Genomic DNA, 26,731 nt, shown 5'->3' with positions numbered 1-26,731 from the left:
GAGGGGGAGCGTGAGTATGGTGCTTGTGCTGCTGCTTCCGCTGGTGTTTGTGCTAGAGGGCGGGGAGAGGAAAGACGAAGTGGTGTCTTTGGTGGAAAAGTTTCCTACGCTACGGGCGCGGCGACGGTGGTTGCGTTGCGGAGGCGGGGGCTTGGATCTTGAGAGGTCGAGGGGCGAGCAGGAGCGTTCTTTTTGCTTGGGCTTGGGCTTTTGCGGCTTGAGCAGTGGCGTCATTGGGCGCAGGGCTGGGTGGAGGTCTGCGGTTATGGCTTCTGGGGGGGACCATGTTCTGTTTCGGAATGCGGGGTGCTCGGACAGTGAGGGGGGTTTGTGGCTTGCTTGGATGGAGACTATGGCTTGTTTGAATGAGAAGTCGGTTGTTCTTCGTCGAGGACTCTTTTCTGGGATCGTGGGGCTGTTGAGCGCTATCTCGGGGATGGGGGTGGATAGAGATCGCATGTGTGGGTTGCTGTCTGGTTTGTGGAGCACGGCTGGTGGTAGTAAAAGTATTGGGATGTCGGTCGATTCTGATGCTGCATTCTTCTGCATCGGTGGCTGTGAATCGATACTCTCTCTTGCGCTTAGCCATTCAGGCGTTGCCGGGTCTGTTCTTATGCCTTCGTCCAGACTTGGCCTTTCTGAACCGACTATAGCTGGAATCCTCTCAAGCGCTTCACATAGTGCTTTTGGATCGAATTGCTTATTGCTCAAATGAATCGCTGTTCTAATTTGCCGCTCGGAAATCTTCTCGGACATTTCTCTCGAATGTGAAGCTTTGGATGACAGGGTGGATGTGTCCGAAAGTTCAGGTGCAAGGTCGCTATATGTAGGTCCAGGTGCAGCACCATCATCGATATGCTCTTCTGGTGATGGCTTCGCAAAGCAGTCCCGCCACGAGTTGCATGCAAGAGACTTGGTGCACGGCCAGAGTACTGCTGCCTGCATAAGATCGCACAGCTGAGGCTCGAAAGGTTGGATATCCCATTCTGCAACTTTCTTTGCTACCCATGGGTTCTGTGTGCATTGCAGCTTGGAAAAGTATGCGCTGCATGCTTGGACATTGGACATCGGGTGGCCATAGTCATGCAGGTCTTCCAGCACCGTTAAGAACTCCTTGTTGAAGTCGTCGAGGCTCTCGTGCTGATCCACCTGCAAGTTCAAAAAATGACAAAACGCGTGGTGGTAACCTTCAAACTCAAAGACGCTAAAACGATTGTCCAGTGCTTGTAACATTTGCAGTGCAGTGTACTGTGTGGGGGGAAGCGGAGGGCCGACACCAAATACATCCTGCATCACTTCTTCTGCTAGTGACTGGAATATGTCAAATTTGACCTCTCGGTCTCGTCGCATCCATTCTCTTCGTTCTTCCAGTAAACTTGGTTGTATATCGTTAGGTTCGGCTATGGCTGGTGTTGCCTTTGGCATCGGCATCGGCATCGGACGCCTGCCATTGCAGTATTTCCACCGATTTTTCGTTTCCAGAGCAAACCTGACACTGCGTCGCCAGCGCGAGTATTCAGGTCCAGTAGCATCTAGTGTGAGAATCCGAACGCCTAGGAGGCTTGGTGAAGTAAGAGGTTGCATTGGAGATGGGAAGTGTACATAATCCGAAGCAACATGCGACAGAACCAAAGCAAGTAATAAACAGTGGGAAAACGGGCCTTTAGGAGAGACATGCCAACAGCCGTTGCCACAGCATCGATCGTCACTCACTGACATGCCGCCATCGCAGGTACCACACCCGTAGCGGCCCCATTCCTCTGTCCCTAGTCCGGACTCTACGGAAGAAAAAGCCAAGCAGTCCGAGCATTCAGCCCCGCATCCACACCCCAAGCCTACGCTCTCAAACCTGGGGCCCCTTGCCTGTAAGCCTCGCAAAATGACGGTGTAGCGTTGCGTCACTTGCCATTTGCCCTGGATGTCGCACGCGGATTGGCGTGGACGACTGCCAGCACTGTTTCAACACTCGCAGCTTGCTTGAGCACCAACCCTGGTACTTACGTACATGCGTGCGGTCTGAGCGGGATGATGGTCGGCTCAACACGAAGCTGACTGCACACAACCGATCATCGGATTCCGAGTGCATCGGCAAAGCACAGCTCTTCCTTTGGTTATCTTAGCTTTCGAATTCCGAGATGCGACTGTAAGCGTGTGCACTGCCGTACAGTTCACCGGTACGTATCTACAGTACATAAGCGTTGTTCAGCCTTTTGCATGCGCACAATTCATTCTGCGACATTTTTTTGTTCTTTATCGCAATAATTTCGAGTAGAGACCTGAGAACGAATGCCATGAAATATACATATCGAGTCGTGGGGCTCACAGATCTTTCTAACCGAGTGTGGTACTACGACTAAGAACTAGCAGTAAGTAAGCACGAAGGATGCGAGGCGAGCTATAGTCACGTGGCCTGAATAGTAATAAGACCCTCTCTGAGAGAATTCTCACTCTCACTTTACAAATCTTTTATCCGCAAAAACCAACTGCTTAGGCTAGAACCGGATATCTTGTATATTGCTTAGTCAATATCTTATCGAGAGGCTGGGCCAATGAGCACACTACTTATCCATTGGTGCGCAAGCAGTATATATTATATTTTGTACCGAAATTTGTCATCGAAGTATTCAGTACGTTTCGAACACTAGGCGTTGTGGCGGAGTGGTTATCGCGCAAGACTAGAAATCTTGTTCCTTCGGGAGCGTCAGTTCGAATCTGGCCAACGTCGTCTTTTTTTTGTCATATCATCATGCTGGTCTGACTGATATCCTGGTTCTTCGTTTTTGTTGGCGGAATCTAATTTTTGTTTACCTGCACATAAGTTGTACCCTATTAGCCTTGGCACTACGCTTCCCTCGTGGATACGACATAACACCACTCACATTCATGCCACCCCGAGCATTTCCGTTCCCGTTCAGAGTGGGCACAGACATTTGCAGTATCTCTAGGATACGCAACGTTATTACCAGGCGCAACGATGGCGATCCGCTGCGCCCGCTGCACCAATTCTTGAAGAGAGTTCTTACCAGCCATGAACAACAGTACTTTTGGCAGCGTTTTGCATCCGCAGACGACATTCTCACAAAAACCGATGCAGTTGCTACATTCCTCGCAGGCCGGTGTGTATAAAAAGTTTCAAAAATATCATAACCAGAAGCTCACATAGCAAAAGATTTGCTGCAAAGGAAGCATGTCGCAAAGCATGCGACCATCTGGATAAAAACGCCAGAGGCTTTCAACAAATCATGATTCTCCCCGTTACTTCGCTGGATCGTAACGAACACCAATCGTCACGTCCGCAAGGCTTAATTCTTGATGAGGTCTATAAAACACGGGCGCTTTCAACTGATTCTACGGGTGCCAGTTTTGATGGCAAGGCGCAATCTTCCCTTCTCCTTGACGTGCATGAATTGGAGGGACAGCTATGCGAGATCAGTATTAGTCACGATGAAGACTTCGCGACTGCGGTAGCTATCGTGCCTTCTATGAAAGGACACAGCAGCACATGGATTGGGGGAAAGTTGCCGTAGAACCTGGCTCAAAAAAATTTTAGTATCAAAGTATAGCGTGTGGTGAATGGACTTGTCAACACATGCATAGACTAGAGGGGGCGAAGTTGTACGTATACTTAATGCAATGTCGATACCTTGGGATGATTCAATGTTGCTAGCCGCGCTTGTCTGCACCTCGCCAGTTTGCGACACCCTTTTTTTGCTTTCCAATACCCTGATAGGATATAATAAGGCTAACATGCAAAAAAGGCAGGCGGATAAGAGTGACCTTGCTAAAATGTGGGTATATGCCAGGTACCTTTCGGTACTTAGTCCGGGCGGCTAAAATCTGGGTCCATCTTCATGTACACCCAATACATCTTGACTAGCATAAGTCATAAACCAGCACAATTCTCCACCCCACGCAGATAGACAAAAAAAGCTACCTGGAATGAAATCTCATGGGAAACAACACCGGAGTACGTGTCGCAGTCTTGAATAGGCTGGGAAGAGACCATCACACTGGGCTAACCGACTGATTCGAGCATCCTCGAATCTCATCAGCCTGCGGCTCGAAAACATGGTCAAAGATAACGTGACTGCATTCGAGCTTCCTTTCAGTAGTCCACAGCGGACTCATAAACTCCAAGCCTTCGCTGTCCTGAGTGCGCCTTGCGATCAGGCTGCACGATCGCCATGTAGGCGTACCCTTTGCCGCTGGCTTGTCGGCGCGAACCGCTGCACGGTCGTCTGAACTTTCAGCCGGGCGCTTAGCCAGCCGTGCTATTGCACGGCGGCCATGAAACATGACCGCGTCCAGAACTTCGGGTACGTTTTTACTGAGTTTGACTCTTGGTAGTGGGGCTCTTGTTGCATTAGTTGCTGTGCCGCAATGTATACTATGGGGGGAAAGGACGCAGGTACAGTTAGGGACGGGAGCGTACAACTCAAATAGTATGCACATGCTCCCATATTGCGAGCATGGTACTACGGTACTGTCTCTTTCTTAGCTGTTTTTCTTTGCTTAAGGAGTTTCTTCGCAGGGCGAAGGTGCCGCGAAGACTATAATCATGGACCAATCTTTGGGAAGCCCCGTCTCTCCAGTTGAAGCAGGGCCTCTCAGCCCACCTCCACCTAATGATGTACCTCAAGAATCAGGTTTGCTACTCCATAGTTTTATATTGGTTAATTTTCTAACACCACAAAGTACAACACATCGATGTCCAAGAAACCAATTGGCTTCCATTCACCTTTAAGTGGTATTTCTTGGTCGTACCCATTTCGGCCAGCTTGAGTCTTGGAATCGCTGTATCACTGCTTGTCTGGTATTCGCAAAACCATTATGGTCTTGCTACTGATGATGGCTCTTCTGCCATACTATTTGGCTGGCGTTTCACACCTACCCTACTGGCTGTGTTGTACACTCAGCTAACAGTAATCCTTTTCGAAGACGCGAAGCGGACAGAACCTTTTACACGCTTGGCTCAAGCACCGCCCGGGGGTGTCAATGCCTTCGGAACGGTATTACAGACACCGAGGGCATGGTGGACCATCTTTTCCGATCTCTTTAAACGCAAGTCGATTGGTAAAACCAGCTGGTGTCTGATCTGCTGTACATTCATCAACATCATGGCTCTCTTCGCCATTTCTCCCTTATCTTCTGCTCTTCTTACATCTGCAGAAGTGGTCATCTCGAAACCAATAGAATTCAGCAGGATTGTACCGAGGGCTAACGCACAACTACCCATCGTTGCCAACAGAGAGACATATTTCAGGACGATGGCTGCTCTTATGAGAAATGTTTCCACTTCGGCCTGGATCTCGGACAAATCACTCACATTACCGTTCTGGCCTTCCATTGAGAGTGGCCAGCTTGGACCCGAGCTGGTATCCAAATACGATTCTTGGACAGCCGAAACAATAGCACTTCATACGAATCTAAACTGCCAGGACATGGCTTTGGAGAGTGATACTCTGGAACCCACACCATACAGTGCATACGACCGGATGCAACATGGTCCTTACAAAGGCATTGAACCCATGGTTCATTTTGTTCTAAAGTCGAATGATGCATGCACGTACAACATGTCTTTCCATCCTACTGCTGGCCAAATCAGTGCTGGGGGCTTAACATGGTCGAATACCTCTACCTTGTTTGTGCAAAGCAAGACATTACTGCTTCTTGGTAGGAAGCCATTCCCTGCCGAAGTCTCAAAGACAAGTCCGTATGCCAGGCATAGTGCATCCGATGAGTGCGCGAATCGCGATATTGTTATACTAAGCACACCTTGGGCGAAAGACGTACAATTCAATACCAGCTGGGGTCCCGGTATCGAGCATAACCGGACCTTTGAACGATCGCCTGAATTTCGCATGAAGGCGCTACTTTGTCAATCTCATTATTTCCAGGAAAGCCGTAACGTCTCCGCATTGATGACAACAGGGAGGCCACCAAACATTACCTCCACGCATGTCGACTCGGCCAACCGCACGTTGATACCAAAGGAACTCTTGGACATATCCAAATTCGAACGAACAATTTTACAAGATTCTTGGGCCGATTACTTCAACAGGGATAGCATGCAAACTGATGCGACCCGCGGCCTGGATGACGTCCAGGGCCCATACGCTGATCCAAAAATAGTTAGGTCTGCGCCAGTTTTCACTGGAGTTGGCCCATTACTCGGTGCCATTTATTCTTTCAACATCACTCGGATGTTTGAAGACAAAGACTTCGGTGCCCAGGTTGCGAGGGTCAAAGGCCGGTTCTTTACCGAATGTCTTCGCGAGGCCCTCCGCGATCCGGCTGCAGTGGAAACCAATACTATCAGGGGTGAAACTACCTTGATAGAAGAGAGAGTCATGGTACTTAGGGAGATTGGCATAGCCTTGGCCGTTCTGTTCCTTGTATCTTCTCTGCTGTTGGCCCTTGTGTTTTGGGTTTCCCGGCTTACTTTTCGCCCGCTCAACCTCAGTACAGACCCTGGCAGTGCTATTGGGCATGCAATGCTCATTCGAAGTCAATCAGAGCAGGCTTCAATATTCAGGAAAAATCACAAAGCATCTCGTAAGGAGCTTCAGGAAGTCTTGAAGCAGGACATGTTTTACATACAGGATGGAGAGATACGCGCGACTGAAAACCACGCCTCAAGTAGTACGAGTAAGTTGAACAAAATGAACTATCGAGCCTAGGAAAAAACTGACTTCGTGTTAAGCCACTGTTGCAACCTCTTACAAGCGACGGCACTGGCAGCCTTTAGTCTTGCGATTAAGCATGCTCTTTGCCCTCTTCTGCTTTCTCGTCTGCGTTCTGATAGCAGTAATGATACTCAACGCCTTCTCTATACGGTCCCGCCTTTCGCAGCAAGCTTTTATATACGAAGCCGACATCTCGAAGCTTGGCCTAAGCTTTTCTACTTTCGCCCCAATTTCGATCGCACCAACCGTTATCAGTGTAGTCATTGGACTGTGGTGGGACCAGCTAGACTCAACTTTCAGGATACTACAACCGTACATTTCAATGTCACGGCGGCCTACGCCGATCCGGAACGGAGCAGGTCTAACATATCGCTCCAAGACCTGGGCTGGGGCAGCCATCAAGGCCGCGCTAAATAGACATTGGATACTGTTCATGGTTGCTCTGGGTAGTGTTCTTTGCCAGATCCGTACGAAATCTCCTAGGAACCTTCTTTTCATTTGCTGATAATTGTACAACAGTCACCGTATCGATGTCAGCAGTCTTTGAGCGGCAATCTACAAACGTCATTCATCCGACCATATTTCAACGAACTCTAGAAGATAGAATGCTGCCAATCACGACTACTCACAGGGCCGCGGATGATCTTTGGTCAGGAACAAACCCAGGTAGACTTCCTTGGAAAGTACTCAACGAACTTCTCTTAGACCCACCGAAGAATTGGTTACCTGGAGCTACCATTCAGCTATCACTCAACGGAACAAAGCCTACCTGGACACACGATGGCTGGAGTTTCATCCCCATTGATATGTCTAAAGCCAGTGGATCAGCACCGGTCCAACCAAATCCCAAACAAGGCATTTCATATCCGAGCAATGTGACAATCACGACACAAGCTCTTCGAGCCAAGCTCGAATGTCAAAGAATACCGGAAATAGCAAACATTTCGACATGGCTCAATACGACAGATAACCTCCCATCGTCATATCAGGAAGAAGTAGACATACCAGGTTCAAAGGATGGCTATGTTCTTCCACCAACGATCTTTAATGATGGCCCCTCAAATACTTCCACTTTTGCAACCGGTAGTATGATTCGATGCTGTTCAAATACAACAACCAACGACACAGACACAGCCGTGATTGGATATTGGTCACCGGTCGAAGTCAAGAGATTCCCTTATGAGGATCGCCAGTGGCCGGTACCGTTTGTTACGAAATGGATTGTCGGAAAACCACGAGGAGGTGGTGAAGATGCTTTGGTTTTTGACGAAGTACCCGCTATGCAGGCCGCACGTTGTTTGCCAACCATCGAGGCAGCAGATGCCAGAGTAACAGTAGACAAGGATACGGGCACTGTTCATTCGTTTGAGATTCTGAATTCCGTTCGTCCGGCACAGGAAGCCTGGTCAGAGGTATTCGTACAACGCAATTTTACCGGCAGCTCGTCAAATCAGCACTTAAATGAAACATACAAAGGACCAGTGAACATGACCACGAGCTATGGAGTTCTGTTCATGGGGTCGATGTTCAAAGCTGCCAACGACAAAATCACACTCTGGGAGTACATCCAAGATAATGCCTTTGTCATGCGCGATATGGAAAGCGGTATGAACATGGACTTGATGAGTTACAGCATGTACAATCTCGTCAATAGAGATCCCAGTGCACTGTTAGACTACGACACGCTTGTTACATATGCTGGACGAACCTTCGAAACCTTCTTCCAGCATTTCGTTACCAATGGTCTATCTTTGGAGACCGGCGGATTAGCTTACCAGAAAATTGGCGACAACAGTATGCAAGAACTAGGCGCGCCTATCACATGGAACGGTACAGCTCTTCCGCAACGCGAGTACGCCAACCAAAATACGAACCGCACAGCTGAAGGAGAAGTTTCTAGCCGCATTCAAATTCTTCATATGAATTCAGTGGCTACTTACCTCTCCGTTGCAATAGTCATTTGGCTCATCGGAACTACGATTGTGATAACCTGGCTACAACGGAAGTATACGAGTACTCTAATTCGCGATATCCAGCTCATCGCTGATGTCCTGGTGCTCGTCGCAGGTAGTGACAGCCTCCTGGAGCTACTTCAAGATCGAGGCTATGGGGTCAAGAAATCTGCAGACGTTAAAACCATGTTGGGTTGGTTCAGAGATAGGGACGGTGAAGTTCGCTGGGGTATTGAAGTGGTTGGTGGAAGAGCTCCGGTTGAATGGGTAGAAGCGCCGAAAGTAAGGAATGATAGCCCCGAAAAAGGGGTGTCTAGAAGACCGCTGCTTCCATGGAGAAGGAAGCAAACTACTTAGGCAGTGGGTCTTTTATGTAAACTGTTTTTAATGCTACAGAAGACTACTTCAGATGGCCTACTTTTCTGTGTTCGCAAGTTCGTAGTGAAGGTATCGCCCACCAGAACAGCAGCATATATGCGCACTTTGAATTATATGTGCATCAACCTTGTACCAGGTGGAAATATTGCAATTTAAATGGTTGCACAGATTAAGGTCTGAAGATTAAAATTTCATTCTACGATATTACTTAGACTATAGGGCCCAACCTCAATCTTTCTAGGATGATCTCCAAAGTTTGGCGATCACTATTAGCCTAGATACGCCGAGGTCAATCAGGTTCCAAGACGATGGTGAGCCTAGGCATTGGCATATATACAGGACTTGACAAGCACTCAACGGTATTGTAAAATATGCACATATCAGGTAAACCGTGTGAGCAAGGGAAGTGGAGACTGGGTCTATGACGACAGTTGTGGGGCATAACTATTGACTCCACAACTGCGATTTATAGAACTTTGGAATATTGAACTACTGCACGATGAGGCAATACGCCACCCGACTTCCATGCATACACGAAGCAGGTACAATGCTACGATGTGCGGTTCGACAATTGAATAACCATGGAGCGGGATGATTACCAATAAACTTCGGTACGCAATCTCACGGCCGGCTGAACATGTACATAACTTGAAAATGGCTCTGCAACACCCAGCCTCTACCACATCATTCAAAGCGCCTGGGGTTTATAGCTCATATTGGCAAAATTGCCTATCGGAACCTACACCAAATTAGACACTCGTGGAACGCAAACCAGAACGCACAAGTTTCCAGACCATGACAATCACACGTGAACTTGCAACTGTAAGGTACAAGTGGGGCTCTCAACCATTGTACAAACAAACGTGCTCGCATGGCCTGTATGTTGCTAGCGTAGCCAAGTCGCGGTCCATCCATGGCCGGCGCTGACGGGTTGGCAGTTGCCGGAAAAGTATTTGTGCATTTGTGCACAGTCTTTGAACTTTAAAGGCCATTGATTACAGAATCACTGCTCACCGAGCATGTTCGCTGATCATTGATGATCACAAGCAGATCCACTGCAAACAAGCACCATGGTCGCGATGATCAGTTTACGTGAGCTGGACCGTTCCGCATGCTCAACCGTTAGTGCAGTGAGTATGTATGTACAACCGTTCAGCATGTTGAGAGACGGAGTACGATGAGCATATGTAACAGGGGCAGTTACTTCAGGCAGTCAGGCATTGAGCTTGTTTCACAATCCGACCTCAAGATTCACGATTGATTGATTTTCGTAGTCCTCACGAGGTGTACACGCAACGTGTTTCGCAATTGCAGTCCAGGCGTCCGCACATTACCGGCTGCGCCTTCTGATGACGGAAATACGATGAGGCAAATGGCGCTACGCAGGTTGAGTCTATTGCCATACATATGATACATTGAATAGTATTATAGTAATAAGAGAATGTGCTCTGTAGATACATAGGAAATACACTAGACTGAAGGGTCTTCCAAGCAAGATGCTCGTCGACAATGAGAGAATAATTTAACATCCCTGGCGGGAGCGAATTGATGAAACAGATATATCCCACTAACCGGAGATGAATAGAGGCCAAAACCCCAAGATAAATATAGTGGTCATTACTTCATGAGAATTGAAATTAAAAGTGTGTTAGAGAACGTAGCTGCTGAGACACAGAATCTCCAGGTGGCGCACCCCTTGGAACTACAGCCTCAAGAGCGTGGATGATGTATTCAACCAAACCAAACGATCCCAAGCAATGACGGGGGACGCTTCGATAAAGAAATTACATAGTGAAAAATATATTGACCTGCGACGCTGTCTGCCTCTTTCATTACGGATGTTGAATTAACCTTTGTCTCCTGTCCTATTTGTCTTTCCTGCGCATGTGGCGAAACAGGTATCCTGAATTATAGACGTTTTAGAATGTCGTTGAATTAGCTACTAAGGATCCTGGTGTGGAAAAAGGTACTAGAGCATTTGGATTTATGCGTGGAAAACTTGGTGACGACGGCCGTGCTCGTGCCTCTTAGCATTGACATATGCGGTGACGTAGACGATTTCGGTCTTGACGAGACCGGGTCCGGACGGCGAAGGCGTAGGTGTGGGCGACGGAGTAACGGTGGAGCTCTCAGCGCTGGAAGTAGACGAAGGCGTCGCAGAAGACTCGGGTTGCTTCGAGGATGATGGCTGGGGCTTGGGCTTGGAATCGGAGTCCTTGCCGGGCGCTTGGCTACCACACAGGTAGAAGTCCGTGTTTCCGTTGGTTGTGCATGTCTTGGTCTGCTTGTCATCGGGAAGAACGTAGGACATTGTGTCGCAAGTAGCCGCGTCGTCACAGGCGAGAATAGGGCACCAGGTGTTGTCCGCGCCTGCCTTTTGTTTGCCAACTTGGTCACCAGCGACGAGGTAGTATCCATCTTTTCTGGCTGGGCAATCCATGCCTCCACAGTCTACGTAAGAAACGTCGAGGTAGTTTCCACCGAAGGAATCGGACTCGTCGATGAAGTACTCTAATTGCGTAATGTCGGTTCCCTTGCACTGCATCGACTTGGAAATCTTGATGGAAACACCAACGCCAGTCGAAGCTGATTTGAGGTAGTTCTCGGCATAAGTTTCACCGGTTTTGAGGACAACTGCCTCATCGTCTGGGCAGCCATCGCCCTTGAAGACAGACCAGAGGTAGACATCGTAATCGCAGCGGTTGATAATTCGGGCATAGGGTTGATCGAGATTGCATTCCTTGTTCAGCGATACGGCGCTCCTCGCGGAGGCGGTTGCGATAATGGCTGAAGCCGTCGAAAGGAAGGTAGTAAGCTGCATTATGGATTGATTGACTCGACTGGTGTATGGATGAACGGATAGATGCAGATTCTACAATAACGACCGAATGAATGTGTGCTGAACACCTAAAAGAGTGAAGTTATTCAGCGAATGAACGTGGGTAGGCAACGAGGTGCTAACGGCACGGTAAAGAAAGAGTTTCGGCCCTGGGGGGTGCATGAGTAAATACGTGGTGGCTAGGCCCACTATCAACATGACCCACGACGGAACCACTTGTCGCCATAGCGTGAGCTTGTTTAGACGGTGCCAAACGCGTGGCTAGTTCGGAGGACAAGCACGGAACAACACCCCATCCCAGGCGCATTTTGCCCAAGTAGGGCACGGGACGGCCCAATCGGACCTGAACCATGTAAGATCGTCAGGGCCCTTGGTATTGAACTTACGACCGTTCAATCACCTCCCATTGGATCAGCCACAAAGCAGATTCAATTAACGCAGGGATTTTGCCGATCGAGGTCTTTCTCTGGCTGCACTTGCTGTAGAAATTTCCGGCGTGAACCATAGATACAGCAGTTTCGGCACGTCTTACTCGACAGACACAGACGCGCTGCTTCGTTAGCTAACCAAGGCTGTTGGGCGAGAGCTGCTCACAATGCATAAGGGTCGACTTCCAGCATTCAATTCAGTTGCTGTTCGAGGCATTTCCGAGATGAACCCACTTGGCACCCTCAGCCACTGCCCAAAGCGAATCATTCACCCGCACCGCGAAACTCGAAAAGGGGCTGCGCCAGGCTTGATCGGCCGTCCACACAGAGTCATGGGACGATAGCAAGGTGGTATGCGACGAGATACTGTTCATACGGCAGTTGTCAGGCTCCTGTCGGTGTGTCCATGTCCACAATCCTTGTTATAATACCGGTCCAGAACGTATAATAACAAGGCAGTCCATCGCAGAAGACGATTTAAGCCCCAGTTGTTGTCGCAATATTGCAGCAGACCCCATACTTTCCGCCACCCAGCCTCATCTCAATTCCCGCATTTAATTTCCCGCACACACCAACCCGAGACCATCCAAGACTATAGGCGCAATAGAAGGTTGATAGAATCGTAAATGATCAAAGTGCACAGTTCTTGCGCTTGGCGGCCAGAGTAGAAAAGGGACTGCCACGATAGCTTCAAGGAGAGGAGAGTGGCGTTGCGAAGCGCGCGACCGATGCGGTGATGCCTTCGGAAGCATCTCTGCGACGCGACTCGTTTACGGGCGTACTATCCATGTTCGGCTGTTGCAGGCGGACTTTTCAATAAGCTATGTTATTGCATAGTTTAATTCGTTTCTGCCAGGATAATCGAGGGAGTTTCGATGCTACAGAGTGCTTAAGTACATGTGTACTATGTGCAGCCAGGCACGTTCAATGGTCACGTGACTGTTACTAGTCATACTCTTCACGATTCGACTACCTTTGAGCAGCCGCCTGTGCCAAGTTCACACACGACCGCCTTCCTATATCTTTCCCTTGCAAATCTTCTTTCGGCTTGTTCTTACACGAAGATTCTAACACCTGAGTCGTCTAGTCCTATGAAACCGTATTTGTGCATGGCATAATTCTTGAGCACAATGGTATCCCTCTAGGTTACGAGTTGCTGGTTGTCAGGGGCTCTACGTCCGCTAGTGCTAACACCATTCAGCTCTAGGCAAGTGGAACTTTGCCCGAAGAGAGGTGATCTTTGAGTCGAGTATCCGGGGCACGGCAATGCTATCTATGGCTCAATCCAAATAAAGATTAAGCAGCGTATTCTAATATTACAGCGGAAGCACAACGTCTTTCACGGCGCTGGTTCAAGAAGCAAAGCTATGCTGAGACCTACACAACGACACTATAGTACAGTATAGACCAAGCTAGTGGCTTCCTTCTGTCAAAACGCCTTCCACGGTCGCTCAAGCGACACATTGCGATAGCCTCGAACACCGGTGTAATTTCGACACTATTATCGAGTAACTCGACCTCTTGATTCATCCCAGTAAAGCCAACATGGAGAACATCAGATCTTTGGAGTACACCCAGGAGGTCGCAAGGCTGCCTTTTGTATCGTCGATAAAGTATGGAGAAAACACAACCACGACCCTCCTATGGCAACCAGAACTAAACTCCACTCCTGAGCGAACACATTGTTGAATACTTGTGCACATCTAGAAGCATATCCTCTGGAACATGACAGAATCGAGAACTGATGTCAACCGCCTGAAACAAGCTAAGGGAAGCACGAGCCTATCGTTGCGTATATCTTGTGGCTCATCGTGGCTCAGGCAACCAACATTACTCGTATGAGAAGCAAGTTCTGGAATAGAAAGAATCAAGGTTCCTTCTCCACGTTGTGGCGTTGACGGGAACTCACGGCTTTCTGACGTTCAGGGGTAGTGTTCTTGTTCTGTCTTGTGCAGATGTCATTCAAAAACTTTATCCGCTATTGAGTATCCTGCCGTCCCTTCACATGTGATTGACAGGTTACGCAGAACAGACTGACGTCAACTTGAACAGATTGTGATCAACTCGTGAGTAATCAAATTGTCTGAAAGCGTCCTACAGACCTACTCACAGCGATATGGCTCTTTCTTCAGCGTATGCCTACCGGTCATATTAATACGAGATGAGCTTGTCACCTGCTCATTTTCCTACCAGAAAGATCAGCTACAGGATTTTGTGTGGGTTGGACATATCATGCTTAGCTCGTCGTAGTGGGGTGCCACAGATGAAGCACAACAGACAATAGCCGCCGAATCCGCTCCCAACAAGTACCAAACAATCATTCCGCCCGTCCGCCCGTCGTAACGCTCTACCCGCCAGATTGCTGACGTGTCTCTCTTCCTCATTCTGGTGACCCCCGATATCAACTTTTAGTCTCCAGATGCTTAATGCACCTCAAGCACGCGACCATACCATGAATATTCGGGCGTAATTATGCCGCTCGACTACAAAAGCAATTTTCAAAGTAGATCAAGACGAATGCCTTCCAATAGCGGTATAGTCGAACAATAAACTTTCAAGGTAAAGACATTGGTTCAAGGCCACCAGTCTCAGGTAGAGGACACTGGCATGAGATAAGAGATGAATTGTAAATCCAGCATGTCACACTCAAAGATTTTTTTGATTCGAAATCTGAGAGATGAACCATGACGAGGCTGTAGGAATCAAGTGCTTGCATACATGGTTTTGGTGGCGCGAGCCAGACTTCCTGCAAGCACGCGATCTTCAATCCCACATATCGGTTGGGGAACTATTCGAGACTAACTAGAAAGAGGATCCCATCGCAGGATTCATTTCCATCTCGATTGTTCCCTTGAAGAGCTTACGTCGCCAGAAGAGAAGAATGAGGATCTCCGTCTACGATGTCGTCGTGAGTCAACGCTAGCAAAGCTCCATACACACGAGCCGTCATATGAGATAGTCTACAAAAGTTGTTGACTCGAGGGCTGTTACCGCGCTTACCGACCCACCATATCTAGCCTCTGCTACTTGCTTGTACCATCCACAAGGTCGCATGGTTGGCCCGACAGAGCGGCTCCAGGTACGTGGCGGCGCATTAAACGGTACAAATACGCGCCACTGCATGTAGACAAGCAGACGCTCACTGGCCAACAACGACCAGTAATGTTGAAAATGCGACCGACGCTACTTTAAAAATCGATAAACGAGGTTGGGCCGCGACCACCAAAAAAAATCTAGGAACTTCGGCGTATATACAAGAGGAGGGGCTTATGCCTTTTGTTGGCCGCGGAGTCGCATGATCAGAAGATAGATGTTAGTGCGGCATGATTGAGAAGGACGAGAAAATGAATATCCCAAAGGGGTGTGCGTATGCGTAGAGGGACCCATGCAAGACGTGTGATGCAAGTTTGCCCTGGCTCGACTAAAGCACGAACCCTCGCCCCCTCTCCAACGTCACTCTTTTTGAACAAACCATTAAAGTTCCCACAAAGTATACCTTGTAACTCTGTTTTTTTTTTCCTGGCCCATCCTACCACGTGTGGGTACATCCTAGCAGAACTCAAGTTTGGCTGGGTGACGCGCGCGAGGAAAAGGCAATCGACATGGGGGTTCTTTTTTATTTCATTAGTACTATCCCATGTGCGCGTTTTCCTATGCACGCAATTGCATGTCACATTGCATTATGCTCCACCTTGCATGGGCCCAATACCACCGCTTTTTAGTAAACATTTTCGGTCCAGAACTCGGGCAAGAAAGCGACAGGTTGACCCGATCTCTTTTTTTTTGTTATATATTTCTAAACGACCGCTTCGGCGATCCTACAGAAAAAAAATATGTATATATATGCTGGACGGGTGGGTCATGTTTTCGCAAATGGGGTTACAAAAATTTCCAAGACGCCGGGTTTGGCCAAGGATGACTACGTAACAGTACGCTCCTGTTCACCCACTTTCTGGCCCCAGTGGAAGATCCTTCCCGCGTGGAGACCAGTCCGCTCGAGCATAAGAGAAACGTTCTAGGCTTGTGGTCTATGCAGCTGTGTCCGCAATAGAACAGAATATCGTAACATATCCCGCTTTTTGTTGTCGGAGCTCGTTTCCTTTCTTTGCAAGTCATGTAAGAACTAGAGAGCCGTCCCCGTTCCCGATGCTGACGGGAAAAGCCATAAGATAGAGAGAGGAGTGAGTGTGTGTGTGTGTGTGTGTGTGTGTGTGGGTGTGTGGAACGGCAACGGCCCGCAGCCGGTGAGCAAATGGGTACTTTGATAATGCACTTTTGAAACGGACCAATTATACTTGGTTGCCCCATCAGCTCCTTCATGCATCCGGGTCATATGTTAGTCTAGACGAGCGTCACATTCAACACTGATGATGATGACGCTGACACTCTAGAGATACATATGCCAGATCCTCCATGAGATATCGCGATGCACAAGTAAATAGCGTCATCCAAAAAAAAGTTTATCATTGAGCCCAACATGCACGGCATCGGGCAAAGAAGCAGCGAATAGGAGCATTCTTCGTCTGGCGGGCTTTGCTGCAAGCCACAATTAAATAGGCAGCCTACTTTGGCCATCTGGGGGGGGGAGGGGGGCAGACGGGTACTAGGCGAACGGTCCTCCTTCGAGGTTGCGGGAATACCGCGTTAGTCGAGTATAAAATATTATGGGCCAAGGCTGAATGCTTCGGTTACACAGCAGGATAACTGCCGGATTATGCGCAAGCCGCCTCTACCGCCACCCAACAGGAGCGTGTGTGGGCTCCCGAGTCCTCCAGGCCAAGCCTCGGTATGCCGATGTAAGACTGTGTGGTTAGATTCGGCAGCACCCGACCAGTGAGGACTCGAGATGACGGAGTGTCGGTGTGCACTATAGTTATGGGATTATATCGGTTGCCTTGGTTTCAGCCGAGAATCAGCGTCCGTCAGATTTCGACGTCAGACGTAGCCTACACTTACATGCATACCAGACGGGCGGAATCCTTTGAGTCTTTTTTCTTATATGGCCCCGGCTGTAAGTCTTGGGGGTCCTAGGGGACTTCGGTTACAGAGATGGAGTAGAACAGTCTGAGACAGTGCTAGCATTATTGGATTCCAGGTATTTGGAAACAAAAAAAAATGATGGGACTACGTGCGGGAAACCATCCGCCATAGATCGTGCTCTATACAATGTGCGCTAATACTAGAATGAAGCAGGAAAAAAGAAGAATTTCCGACCAAAAGGATATTGCAAAAAACCAAGATTATGGGATGAAGAAAGCGAAAGTCTAGCCTATTTACGCAGTAAGTAAATGCATAAACCCATCAGGGCTCAAGAACTAGAACGCTGGGCTGCTCTTGGAAACAAATCTATACATGCAGGCAGCCCCATGTTTGCATGCATAGCCCTCCCCATCTACAATGGAAATTTGCTTAGCATTATACACCCTGCCGAACGAGATGAGCTTTGCTTTTTATCCAATCACCAAAAACTCCTAAGCCGGGAGGGGGCCAAGGAATTAGGCATATTTGCGTTAAATGATCGTGTACAAAACAAAACAAAATAAAACAGATATTAAAACCTTTTTGGCCGTGATTGCCGCATAAAGCGCGCAAAAGCTCCTTTCTCTTCCAACCCCCTCCCCACGAAGCACATGATGCAAGAGGAGGGCGCTAGAGTCGTTCCAGAAGGTTACAATGGGTTGAGGGTATGGCAGGCCGAAAAAAAAATGGGTCGGGTAGTAACGGGGTATATGTCGAACAAGAGTGGTGAAGAAGGGCGGCGTAAAACGTTGTATCGGGGAAAGGAGGACCAGCGATCTATTCCCCTTTCCTGTTGATGGACTTGAGTTCAACTTCACTGTCATTTCGTCAGTTTGTCTGATTCGATGCCCCAGCAATTCTGCCGTAATGGGTGACATGGGTAGAGGGACGGAAGGTGAGCTGTGCGTTTGGTCAAGCGAACAACGCAGTTGCCAGACACACCACGAAGATAGGCGTTTTGGGGGACGCGGAGACTCTCCCGGAGATGATAAAAGAATAAAAAAAGATTGGGTGCTTACAAGATCAATTTTGCATCTGCGGGGATGTGTCCTGGAAAACCACTGTGATCAGGACAGTTAGCGATCGCTCGTGAGACAAGAAAATTGGAGGCTGGTGATATCCTAGTCAAGCCATACTGGCGGCTACAGCGGTATGTTGATTTTGGGATACACAGAAAAAACGAAAGTGTTGAAGTATTTGTCCGGACTCCGAACCTCGTGGCATGTGTTCGGCCGCTTCTGCGGCCGTGGGAGGCCGGTCGTTCGGGTTGATCCCGCAGTCGAGCCCATCAAGTATGAAGTTCACAAACCGGACTTACCGAGCGCCATAAGCATAATCACTGTATTACACATGGTGTTAGCCAAAAAAAAAACACATGCAAGTGGTGTGTACCCGCAAAAAAGCTACTTACGATGTGATTTTGAGGATTGCTACCTCACCCAACGACATGGGGGGAATATCCTCGGACCCCAAGATACCCTCGTCCCAGCCTGCATGTTGGAGTCAGTTGACGTGCACACCTCAATTTGCCATTTGGCATGTATGGAGCGGGCTGGTTGGGATTACAAGGCGCATACCTCGGATGACTCGACCTGCGCCGATTAGAGTCGTGAGATCGCCCCGGCCTACTGATGTGTCGAATCTAGCATTTTGGTTAGCAGGATGCTCCAAGTCCATGTGAAGGCGTCCACGTTGCCAGTCTACTTACTGTGTTCCCTTGTTGTCTGGTGCCTCGTCATCGTACAACCATCCTAATAACCTTTGGTTAGATTTTGGCATTGACGTGTGAATGCTAGCAGCAATACCGGTGTATTCAACGCAAATTTCGTCGTGCTTCTTGGGGAAGTCTGTTCCATTGCCTGGTTTGGCAACAATCTTCTCGACGCCCATGGTGTAGAAAGAATGTGCTATGCTTGTGTGTGGCGTTGGAGGCGCAAGTATGTTGTAACGGGCGGGATGCTAGCGTGAACAAAAAGTCGAACGTTGGTCAAGTTTATGACAGATATGATGGAGAAGAGAAAAAAAGGAAGCTAGAGGAGTGCGGAAAACAAAAAGTGCGTGAGGAAGTGGACAAGGGGAAGATTTAATAGCAGGCGCAAGGCGTGGTGGTGCTTTAAGGAAGATGCTCCGTGTATGCTTTGGCAAAAAAGCTTAGGCTTAATGAATGGTCTTTGCTTTGACAAGAAAAAAAGCAGTCCGGGGGTTTGCAGGACAGCTATGGGATAGATTGGCCTGCTCCGATCCGTCGAGCATATCCTTTAGCCCCCCCTTCGCATACGCATCCGTTCCACAGCTTCGGCTCGAAGATAATTGTGGGCTACGAACCACAGCCGCCATCAGAACCTGACTGTCTCCCGGGGAATCCTACCCGACGCTCGAGCCGTTTTGGATGTCAGAAGTTTGTAAGGTTGGTCTAGCCCTTTGAATGCGTTCGTCATCTGCAACATCCTAGCTGACACGCGATGTGGGCTCCACATCTAACATGGTCGATGGTTGTACCCGTTCCTCAACTTTTCCCGCGACTACCGAGCAGCATGACAGCTTTGCAACACGGCCGTTTGCCCTGCGATGCGGCGGCTGACCCTGCATCCACGCGGAAGGCAAAAAAAAAAGCAAGACATTGAAAATTATTTTTGGGCCATGGTGGGATAAGGGAATGGATCTTGAGGACGTGACCTATTAGGATGGTGGGAGCAAAAGGAAGCAAGGGTGGGGACAAAGGGTTACCCTTAGTGGGGGTGCAAGGCTACGTACAATTGTTCAAAGGCAGCGACGTGCGGTCGACTGTCACCACGAAGACGCCCTTCGTCACAAACGAATGCACGGCACGACTCCAAAACCTTAATCCCGCATGGAGGAACGGAGGGATACGCAAGGAAAAAAAACGCCGACACTGTACCTCTCCAGAAAGTCGCACGACGTGAGCAAAAAGGAAAAGCGCATATAAACGCCGTAGGGCTAAGTGATTGACGAATAAGCTACTACCGCAACTTGTATAGGATGTGATTCGGCAGCCAAACCCGCACCAACGCGAGTCCCCCTGACTACTCAAGGCCCGACAAGGCAACTGGCCGTCTTGTAGTATTCTAGTAGATTCAGAGTGAACAAGGCTAAACATGGATTTAGGGAAAATGCAGGACCGTTTGCTAAAAAGCAATCTTCGGTCCATTTCACGGGGCGACTGGCCGTATTACTTACGTATACTAGACTAGTCCAATAACTAACGCAACAACCTCCCCCCCATGGCCTCATGAATCCAGCGTTGGAATGTCTCACAGCCTGTGGTGACGAACACAATGGGTCTCGTCATCATTGTTTAGCATTTGACCCCCCGCGCCCATGTGCCGTCCCCCCCCCCAAAAAAAAAAATCCCTTTGTCGAAAACCGTAAAGCCAAGGGGCCCAACAAACCCTAATCATCTCGCGGGTGGCATGTCTCTGGAGATTTGCCAATCACAGTAGAAGCGGCAGCACTGCCGGATGCCGTGCGGTGCTAGACCCACCCCGGGGAACAATCATGTTTTGTACTCCTAGCGTCTGGCGTTGGAAAAAGACAGCCAAATGCGGAGCAGCGGGCTATCGTGCTTCTCGCGGCAAACGCGAAATTGACATCCCTGGAAGGGCGAGAGAAAAAAAGAAACGAGGCACGGGTGGCGTGGGGCTGAGGAGCAATTGCCATAGCCATTACACGTGGTCTTTTCGACCGTGCCTTTGCCATGGCCTTGTTCAGCCCGCCTTGTAACCTTCGGACAAGACGATCTTGAGCCCTGTGCGCTGAGTCGGGAGCCCAACGATACGGTCCGGGAGCAATGCACAGTTTGTATTGGCTAGACGAGGTACGCTTGCAGTGGCGGCTGAGTCGTGGAGAAATGATCACCCCCACGCATATGGAGTGCAGCATCGTGAACATTAAGCACGTGGCCAAACTCAAGCTACAGTATAGCTGCTAAACTACTTGTAGCCAGGGCACCAAATACGAGCCGACGACGATTGTCATCTCCAACAATGTCCAATCAAAAGGTTACGCATTGCTGGTAAACGTAGCCACTACCCTAAAACCACCGTTGCACAAGATTCCGCAAGGCTATTTGCTCCGGTCCTAAGACCCGCAACGTTCAGCACAAGAAGCGAACCCCTCCCCCCCCCTCGCCCTTGGTCAGCGGCGCACCAAAAAGTCGGCCCATGACGAAGCCAACTTCACGTTGCTTTTTCCCAAAACGGCAACTGCACCAGGTCGGTCAGAGCAATGCTGGCAACGCGAGTGCTGGTGGTAGTGGTGGTGGTGGTGGTGCCTTTGCCCTGCTCGGCCCGCTCGATGTAGTGCATGCGGTCAGTCCCTACAGTCTGGATGAAGGCAAGGAGCCGCGCATAGTTTGTGCCAATATGATCGATTCCATGGCTGTCGTCAGACATGACGAAACCGCCTCGCATCCGAACGAACATCTATAAACGAAACCCCCCCAAGTCAGTTTCAAGCTCAGCTCGCCGCCGAGCTCGGGCAGATGGCGGTGTGACTGACCTGACATATTGGCAAGCACGGATACGGCTCGGCCAGACCTTTGCGTAACCCGGCAGAGTTGAGTTCGAGCAGACCGCCATATGAAGCAATGAATTCCAGGTTGCGCTCAATCTTCTGCCAAACACCAGCCATGCCTTTGAACCCATCGTCGCGATGATCGCTCAGCAGACGGATGAGGTCGAGGTGCCCGACGACGGAGGGCCGCAGCGCCTGTAGCATCTCCCATTGAGAATCGAAATAATCCTCAAACAACCTCTCGTCGGTCCCGCCCGCCTTGTCCCTAGCCTGCTCATACGTCTGGCGGTCGTAGTCGATGGGAATCGTATGCACGTGGTGGACAGAGCCCATGAAAAAGTCAAACGGATATTTTTCGCGGACGCTCCGAATCAGCTCCAGGGTCGACGGACGAATCCATTCTGATTCAAAGCCAATCAGAATCTCTATCTCGCTCGAGTACTTTTCTCTCAGCCGGTTTGCTTCGACAATGAAGTCGTCGAATAGCTTGGCAAGGCTCTCAACCGTGTACGACTCAGCTTCTCCGGGGTAGAAGTCTTCGATTGGCCGGGGTATATGCTCGGTTAGCGCAAAGGTATGGAACCCTTTGGCTATGGCTGCCTGAATGACCTCTTCGAGCGTGTCCTTTGCATGGCTACAGAACTGGCCAGAGTGGCTGTGATGTGAGTATGGCATGTTGGGCTTATATCTTCGCTGTTGACCTTTTCTTGGGGTTGGGGAAAATTGTAAAATGTGACTCGACGCTGCGCCAAACAAAGACAGCGTTCTCCTATCAACGCCACCGGACTAAAGACTGCGCAACATGATGCAACGTGACAGAGACGACCTGATATAGCTGTTTTTTTTTTTTTACAAAACAGCCGCGTACTTGCTAGCCGTGTCTCGCGTCTCTTCCCGCATATGGTGGCTGTCGCGAAGAGGAGCGTGGTGTAATCCTTCAACGCCGATTCGTCGGTTTCCTTCGGCATGTGGGTTGACATCGCCCCGAGGTATCCAACTACCGTGCCACATCAACTCATGTATCGTGACCGTGTTGCAATCCGGGGTATGGTTGTACCAAATATTTCGAGTCAACAACAAAGTTTCAAGGTATACGAGGAAGTTGTGAGCCAGTACTATGTATCCATGGCTAATCATAACCAGACTCTGATAGATGACCCCGCGTGCCTGGTGAAAATCCGGTCCTTGAGCCGGAGTATACGCTACAGCCGTCACATCTAGTAGTCTACCAAAAAAAAAGAGAATCATACTAGAATTCGTGTATGAATCTAAGCTGCCATTGGGGAAAAAAATACATCCCATTTCCTGTAACTGTGGCATCCACCAGTTATTCGAATAAGCAGGATTCTCGTAAACATTCAACGGTTCTCATAGAGGAGAAGTCAAAAAAAAAAAGGCAGTATCGCCCAACACTCCCAAAATGTCCACCACCGCCACCTCCTCCCCCCCAACCCTCTACTTCGGCTACGGCTCCAACCTCTGGCTACACCAAATGTCCACGCGCTGCCCCTCGTCCGCCTACCTCGGCATCGCCCGTCTCGACGCCTACAAATGGATCATCAACGAACGGGGCTACGCCAACATTGTCTCAGCCACACCCTCCGATCACGTCTACGGCCTCATCTTCTCCCTCACACCCACCGACGAACACCACCTCGACAAAAACGAAGGCGTACCCCTCGCTTACACTAAAGAACACCTCCCTTGTACATTCTGGGCCGGCACTTCGGACCGCAAAATCGATGTGACAAGGCCGCCCAGCGAGACGGAAAAGTCGGTTTTGGTGTATATTGATCGGAAGAGAGTTACAGAGGGGGTGCCAAGGGAGGAGTACGTGTATAGGATGAATCGGGGGATTGAGGATGCCGTCAGGTGTGGGGTGCCGGAGGGGTATGTGAGGGATTTTATGAGGGGGTTTATTCCCGAGGATAATGGTGGTGAGGAAGAGGGCGGAGAGGAAGGAGGGGTGGGCGAGTTTGCAAAGAGGCAGGCTGCTGGGTTTAGGGATGAGAGTGGGGTTATTGAATAGAGCAAGCATGTAAAAAAAAACATTGGTAAATAATTGAAGAAGAGAAGCAAAATATTCCAAAGTCATAATACGACTACTCATTCATGACCAAGACTACTAAACCATACTCTGTTGGCAATGAGATCCTGCTCTGGACAAAAGCCAATACCGAGACAATCTCCCCTTCATCACACTGTATATATCCATACCCCAACTTCCACACCCTCCCCAATCTCATCAACACCCCCTAAATCAACATCACTTTACAACTCCTCACGAGCCCGACGGTAGCTGGCCTAATCACCACAACGCGTCAGCTAAGGGGGGACTTAAAAGTCAGACGACTGGTGTCTACGCACCTCCTGTTCAACCTGCAGTTGCTCAACAACAGGTGCCAACTCAGATAGGATCTCGTATGCCTTCTTGTGGTACTCGAGTTGGGCAGCAATGAGGTCAGCAAGGTTACGGAGTGGTTCCGGAGTGTCGAGGACCTGTTTGTAAGAAAAAAGAGAAACAGGTCAGTACTTGTATATCTCAGACCAAAACAGCTTCACAACTTACATTCTTCATCACACCAACAGCCTCCTCAGTCTGGCCAACAAACTCGTCCTCGGCCTGCTCAATCTTTGCCCTTGCCTCCTCTGTCAAATCATCATCAAGATTGTCCTTCTTGGCGGGTTGACCAGGGAGAGTAAAAGCAGGTCCCCTGGCATTGGCCTTGGTCGCATCAAGTGTCAGTCGCGAGTTTTCGACAGCCTTGCGGGCACGTGTGGCAAACTGAATGTTGGTGTTGAGCGTGGTACTCCACCCAGCCAAGAAGCGGCTCTGAATCTGAGCGTCCTGCGCCAGACGTGCCTCGCCAACCTTCTCACTGGCAATGGCGTACTTCTCGAGGGCAGTAGCGAGCGGGTCCTCGCCTGAAGATGTTTGCTCAGAGGTGAGCATGTGCGAGGCATTCAGGGCGGCGCGGGCAACAGCATGGCTGAAAGTCTTGGGCTGGGGCTTTGCGGAGGGAGGGGCAGTAAGAGCTGCCTGGGCTTCGGCGGGGGAGGTGGCACTCGAGAGTAGATTGACCTTTTCTGCGACGGTTCGGCCGAGGTCGTTGAAGGACTCGCGGATGTTGGCTGGGTAGTCGTAGGCTTCGTTTGCGTATTGTGAACTAGGCAGTCAGGATATGGTTTCTAGGGCGGGATACGGGGCGTCATACGTGACCTGGAGCATAGTCGTGTGCACCTTTTTCAGCGCATCGACTCGCTTCTCGAGCTCAATGTAATCCGGGGGCAGTTGAGTCTGTCATGAGCCGTGTTAATAGTGCACTTTGCTACAGCGCGGATGCCCTTGTGAGGTGCTACGAGAACTCAATCGGGAGGCTGCGCACCTTGTCCTCGACATTGCCAACCTGCTCCTTGACATATTGCTGTGTTCGGGCAGCCCAGGGGGTAAAGGTAGCGCTGTAGCAACCGTGTCAGTCCAAGTGTTCCTATCTGGTGCCGGGGTGCAAGTAAGCAGCGAGGGGGGCGCGGGGCTGTACGTACGAAATGTTCTTTCCGAACGCCGAAATCTTGCCAAGGTTTTCCATTGCGGTGTAGCGGGGTTACGGTATATCCAGACTCTGTTCGTGGGTGTTGTCGAGGGCGGGGCGTGGCTGTTGTCGTGCTCTTACGACTTTCATGTGTTCTCCGCCGCCGTTGCTGTCAGGGCGGCGCATGAACCCTGCATTGCACTAGTCCTGTTTGGGACCATATCAACCCTTTGTCTGGACAAATACCTCTACAATGCATGTGTTTTTCTTCGATACATAGGTTGGGATGTGTATAATTTCAGACAGAGAATCTGAATAAGTATTCATCTGAATCTTGACACTATTCTCACAAGAGTATACTCGGTTATCGTCATGTACGTATGTGCTTCATAAAAAGAAGACCATCCCCTACTCAGCATGGCATGCTATTGTGAGTTCCGCTAAAAGATGCCTGTTCAAAAAAAAAAGACACATCGATAAAAGATCAGCACGCCACAGGGGAAACGTATACATATTCGGCCCCACTGGTTGTCTCACCACCACTACCCTATAGCAGGGAGTGATACAGGAGTCATGTAAACTGCACGCAAATGCCTGAAACTGCATTGCTGACCAAAAGCAGTTCCGATCAACACTCTGCAGCTGGATGCGATGCCATGTAAGAAGTAGGAGAAATTGCGCCATGAATGATGTCCTGGATTCCTAGAAACACAAAGCCATGGGTCATTAGTAGTCATCACATGCAAGCTTGGGACTTTGAATCCTTCATCAATCCGCTTTTGGTTGTTCACGGTTACTGATGCCGTGCAAATGCCTCACAGCCCTTCGCACTCCATAAACGGCGACCACATGTGGAGGCATCTTAAGCCCTTGCATCCAGATTCTGCGCATACTGCCATCCGCCGCGCGAGTCATCCTCCTCATGCCCGTGAATAAACTTTCCATGTCTATGTCCATGCCCATGCATGTACATGGTGCTTGGCCTCTTCGTACTCGCATTCTGGTAGGTAGGGAACCTCCAACACCCGATCGCCGTCCGATGTTAAAACTAACGTGCGCCCCAGCATGACCTGCAGCAGTCACACCACATAAGTGGACCCCGCTTTCGCTCCATTCTTCCTTTTCTGTAGTGAGCTTCCCGGGGGGGATCGTGGCCCTGAGATGTGATACCAAGGCAAGCCATTGCGTCTCACCCACGCAAGCCCAGTTGCACTTGCCAGTCAGTGTGTGACAGGACGCCTCTCGGGAGACGTCACCGGCGGTACAACTCCGGAAAGACCAGAAGAGTAGAGTGTTTCAGGTAGAACATGTCCTCTATTGTGATATACACAGGCGTTGCATCAAGAGACATGGGCAGACCGATAAG

General features: G+C 49.6%; 9 protein-coding genes across 9 annotated transcripts; 4 read left to right on the top strand and 5 right to left on the bottom strand.

The window, feature by feature from the left end:
* Positions 1–16: 16 nt before the first annotated feature.
* Positions 17–166, top strand: COCCADRAFT_88878 (uncharacterized protein; the record flags this gene model as incomplete). The annotated part of the gene is made up of 1 exon (XM_007711382.1): positions 17–166. A coding segment is annotated over one exon (150 nt), but the record flags the coding sequence as incomplete, so codon positions are not given.
* Positions 167–762: 596 nt separating this feature from the next.
* Positions 763–1,584, bottom strand: COCCADRAFT_75719 (uncharacterized protein; the record flags this gene model as incomplete). The annotated part of the gene is made up of 1 exon (XM_007711381.1): positions 763–1,584. A coding segment is annotated over one exon (822 nt), but the record flags the coding sequence as incomplete, so codon positions are not given.
* Positions 1,585–2,883: 1,299 nt separating this feature from the next.
* Positions 2,884–3,527, top strand: COCCADRAFT_88989 (uncharacterized protein; the record flags this gene model as incomplete). Its single annotated transcript, XM_007711380.1, has 2 exons — positions 2,884–3,116; positions 3,170–3,527. The coding sequence occupies 2 exons, from the start codon at positions 2,884–2,886 to the stop codon at positions 3,525–3,527; spliced, it is 591 nt and encodes a 196-aa protein (XP_007709570.1).
* A 1,590-nt stretch (positions 3,528–5,117) lies between these two features.
* COCCADRAFT_88897 (uncharacterized protein) lies at positions 5,118–8,995 on the top strand (the record flags this gene model as incomplete). The annotated part of the gene is made up of 3 exons (XM_007711379.1): positions 5,118–6,639; positions 6,749–7,153; positions 7,206–8,995. 3 exons carry the CDS (start codon positions 5,118–5,120, stop codon positions 8,993–8,995), a joined length of 3,717 nt encoding a protein of 1,238 aa, XP_007709569.1.
* Positions 8,996–11,000: 2,005 nt separating this feature from the next.
* On the bottom strand, positions 11,001–11,837 carry COCCADRAFT_34435 (uncharacterized protein; the record flags this gene model as incomplete). The annotated part of the gene is made up of 1 exon (XM_007711349.1): positions 11,001–11,837. One exon carries the CDS (start codon positions 11,835–11,837, stop codon positions 11,001–11,003), a length of 837 nt encoding a protein of 278 aa, XP_007709539.1.
* A 6,242-nt stretch (positions 11,838–18,079) lies between these two features.
* COCCADRAFT_34434 (uncharacterized protein) lies at positions 18,080–19,192 on the bottom strand (the record flags this gene model as incomplete). Its single annotated transcript, XM_007711348.1, has 7 exons — positions 18,080–18,119; positions 18,322–18,363; positions 18,621–18,641; positions 18,714–18,792; positions 18,880–18,944; positions 19,011–19,053; positions 19,108–19,192. 7 exons carry the CDS (start codon positions 19,190–19,192, stop codon positions 18,080–18,082), a joined length of 375 nt encoding a protein of 124 aa, XP_007709538.1.
* A 2,306-nt stretch (positions 19,193–21,498) lies between these two features.
* Positions 21,499–22,510, bottom strand: COCCADRAFT_2741 (uncharacterized protein; the record flags this gene model as incomplete). Its single annotated transcript, XM_007711326.1, has 2 exons — positions 21,499–21,744; positions 21,821–22,510. The coding sequence occupies 2 exons, from the start codon at positions 22,508–22,510 to the stop codon at positions 21,499–21,501; spliced, it is 936 nt and encodes a 311-aa protein (XP_007709516.1).
* A 745-nt stretch (positions 22,511–23,255) lies between these two features.
* On the top strand, positions 23,256–23,864 carry COCCADRAFT_88969 (uncharacterized protein; the record flags this gene model as incomplete). The annotated part of the gene is made up of 1 exon (XM_007711378.1): positions 23,256–23,864. One exon carries the CDS (start codon positions 23,256–23,258, stop codon positions 23,862–23,864), a length of 609 nt encoding a protein of 202 aa, XP_007709568.1.
* Positions 23,865–24,106: 242 nt separating this feature from the next.
* On the bottom strand, positions 24,107–25,422 carry COCCADRAFT_2739 (uncharacterized protein; the record flags this gene model as incomplete). The annotated part of the gene is made up of 6 exons (XM_007711325.1): positions 24,107–24,139; positions 24,203–24,334; positions 24,405–25,002; positions 25,051–25,133; positions 25,222–25,294; positions 25,379–25,422. 6 exons carry the CDS (start codon positions 25,420–25,422, stop codon positions 24,107–24,109), a joined length of 963 nt encoding a protein of 320 aa, XP_007709515.1.
* Between the last annotated feature and the right edge of the window lie 1,309 nt (positions 25,423–26,731).

Source organism: Bipolaris zeicola (assembly GCF_000523435.1).
Source record: "Bipolaris zeicola 26-R-13 unplaced genomic scaffold scaffold_28, whole genome shotgun sequence".
Lineage (NCBI taxonomy): Eukaryota > Fungi > Ascomycota > Dothideomycetes > Pleosporales > Pleosporaceae > Bipolaris > Bipolaris zeicola.
Note: the sequence above shows the minus strand (reverse complement) of the source record. Positions and strands in the feature narration are given on the sequence as shown.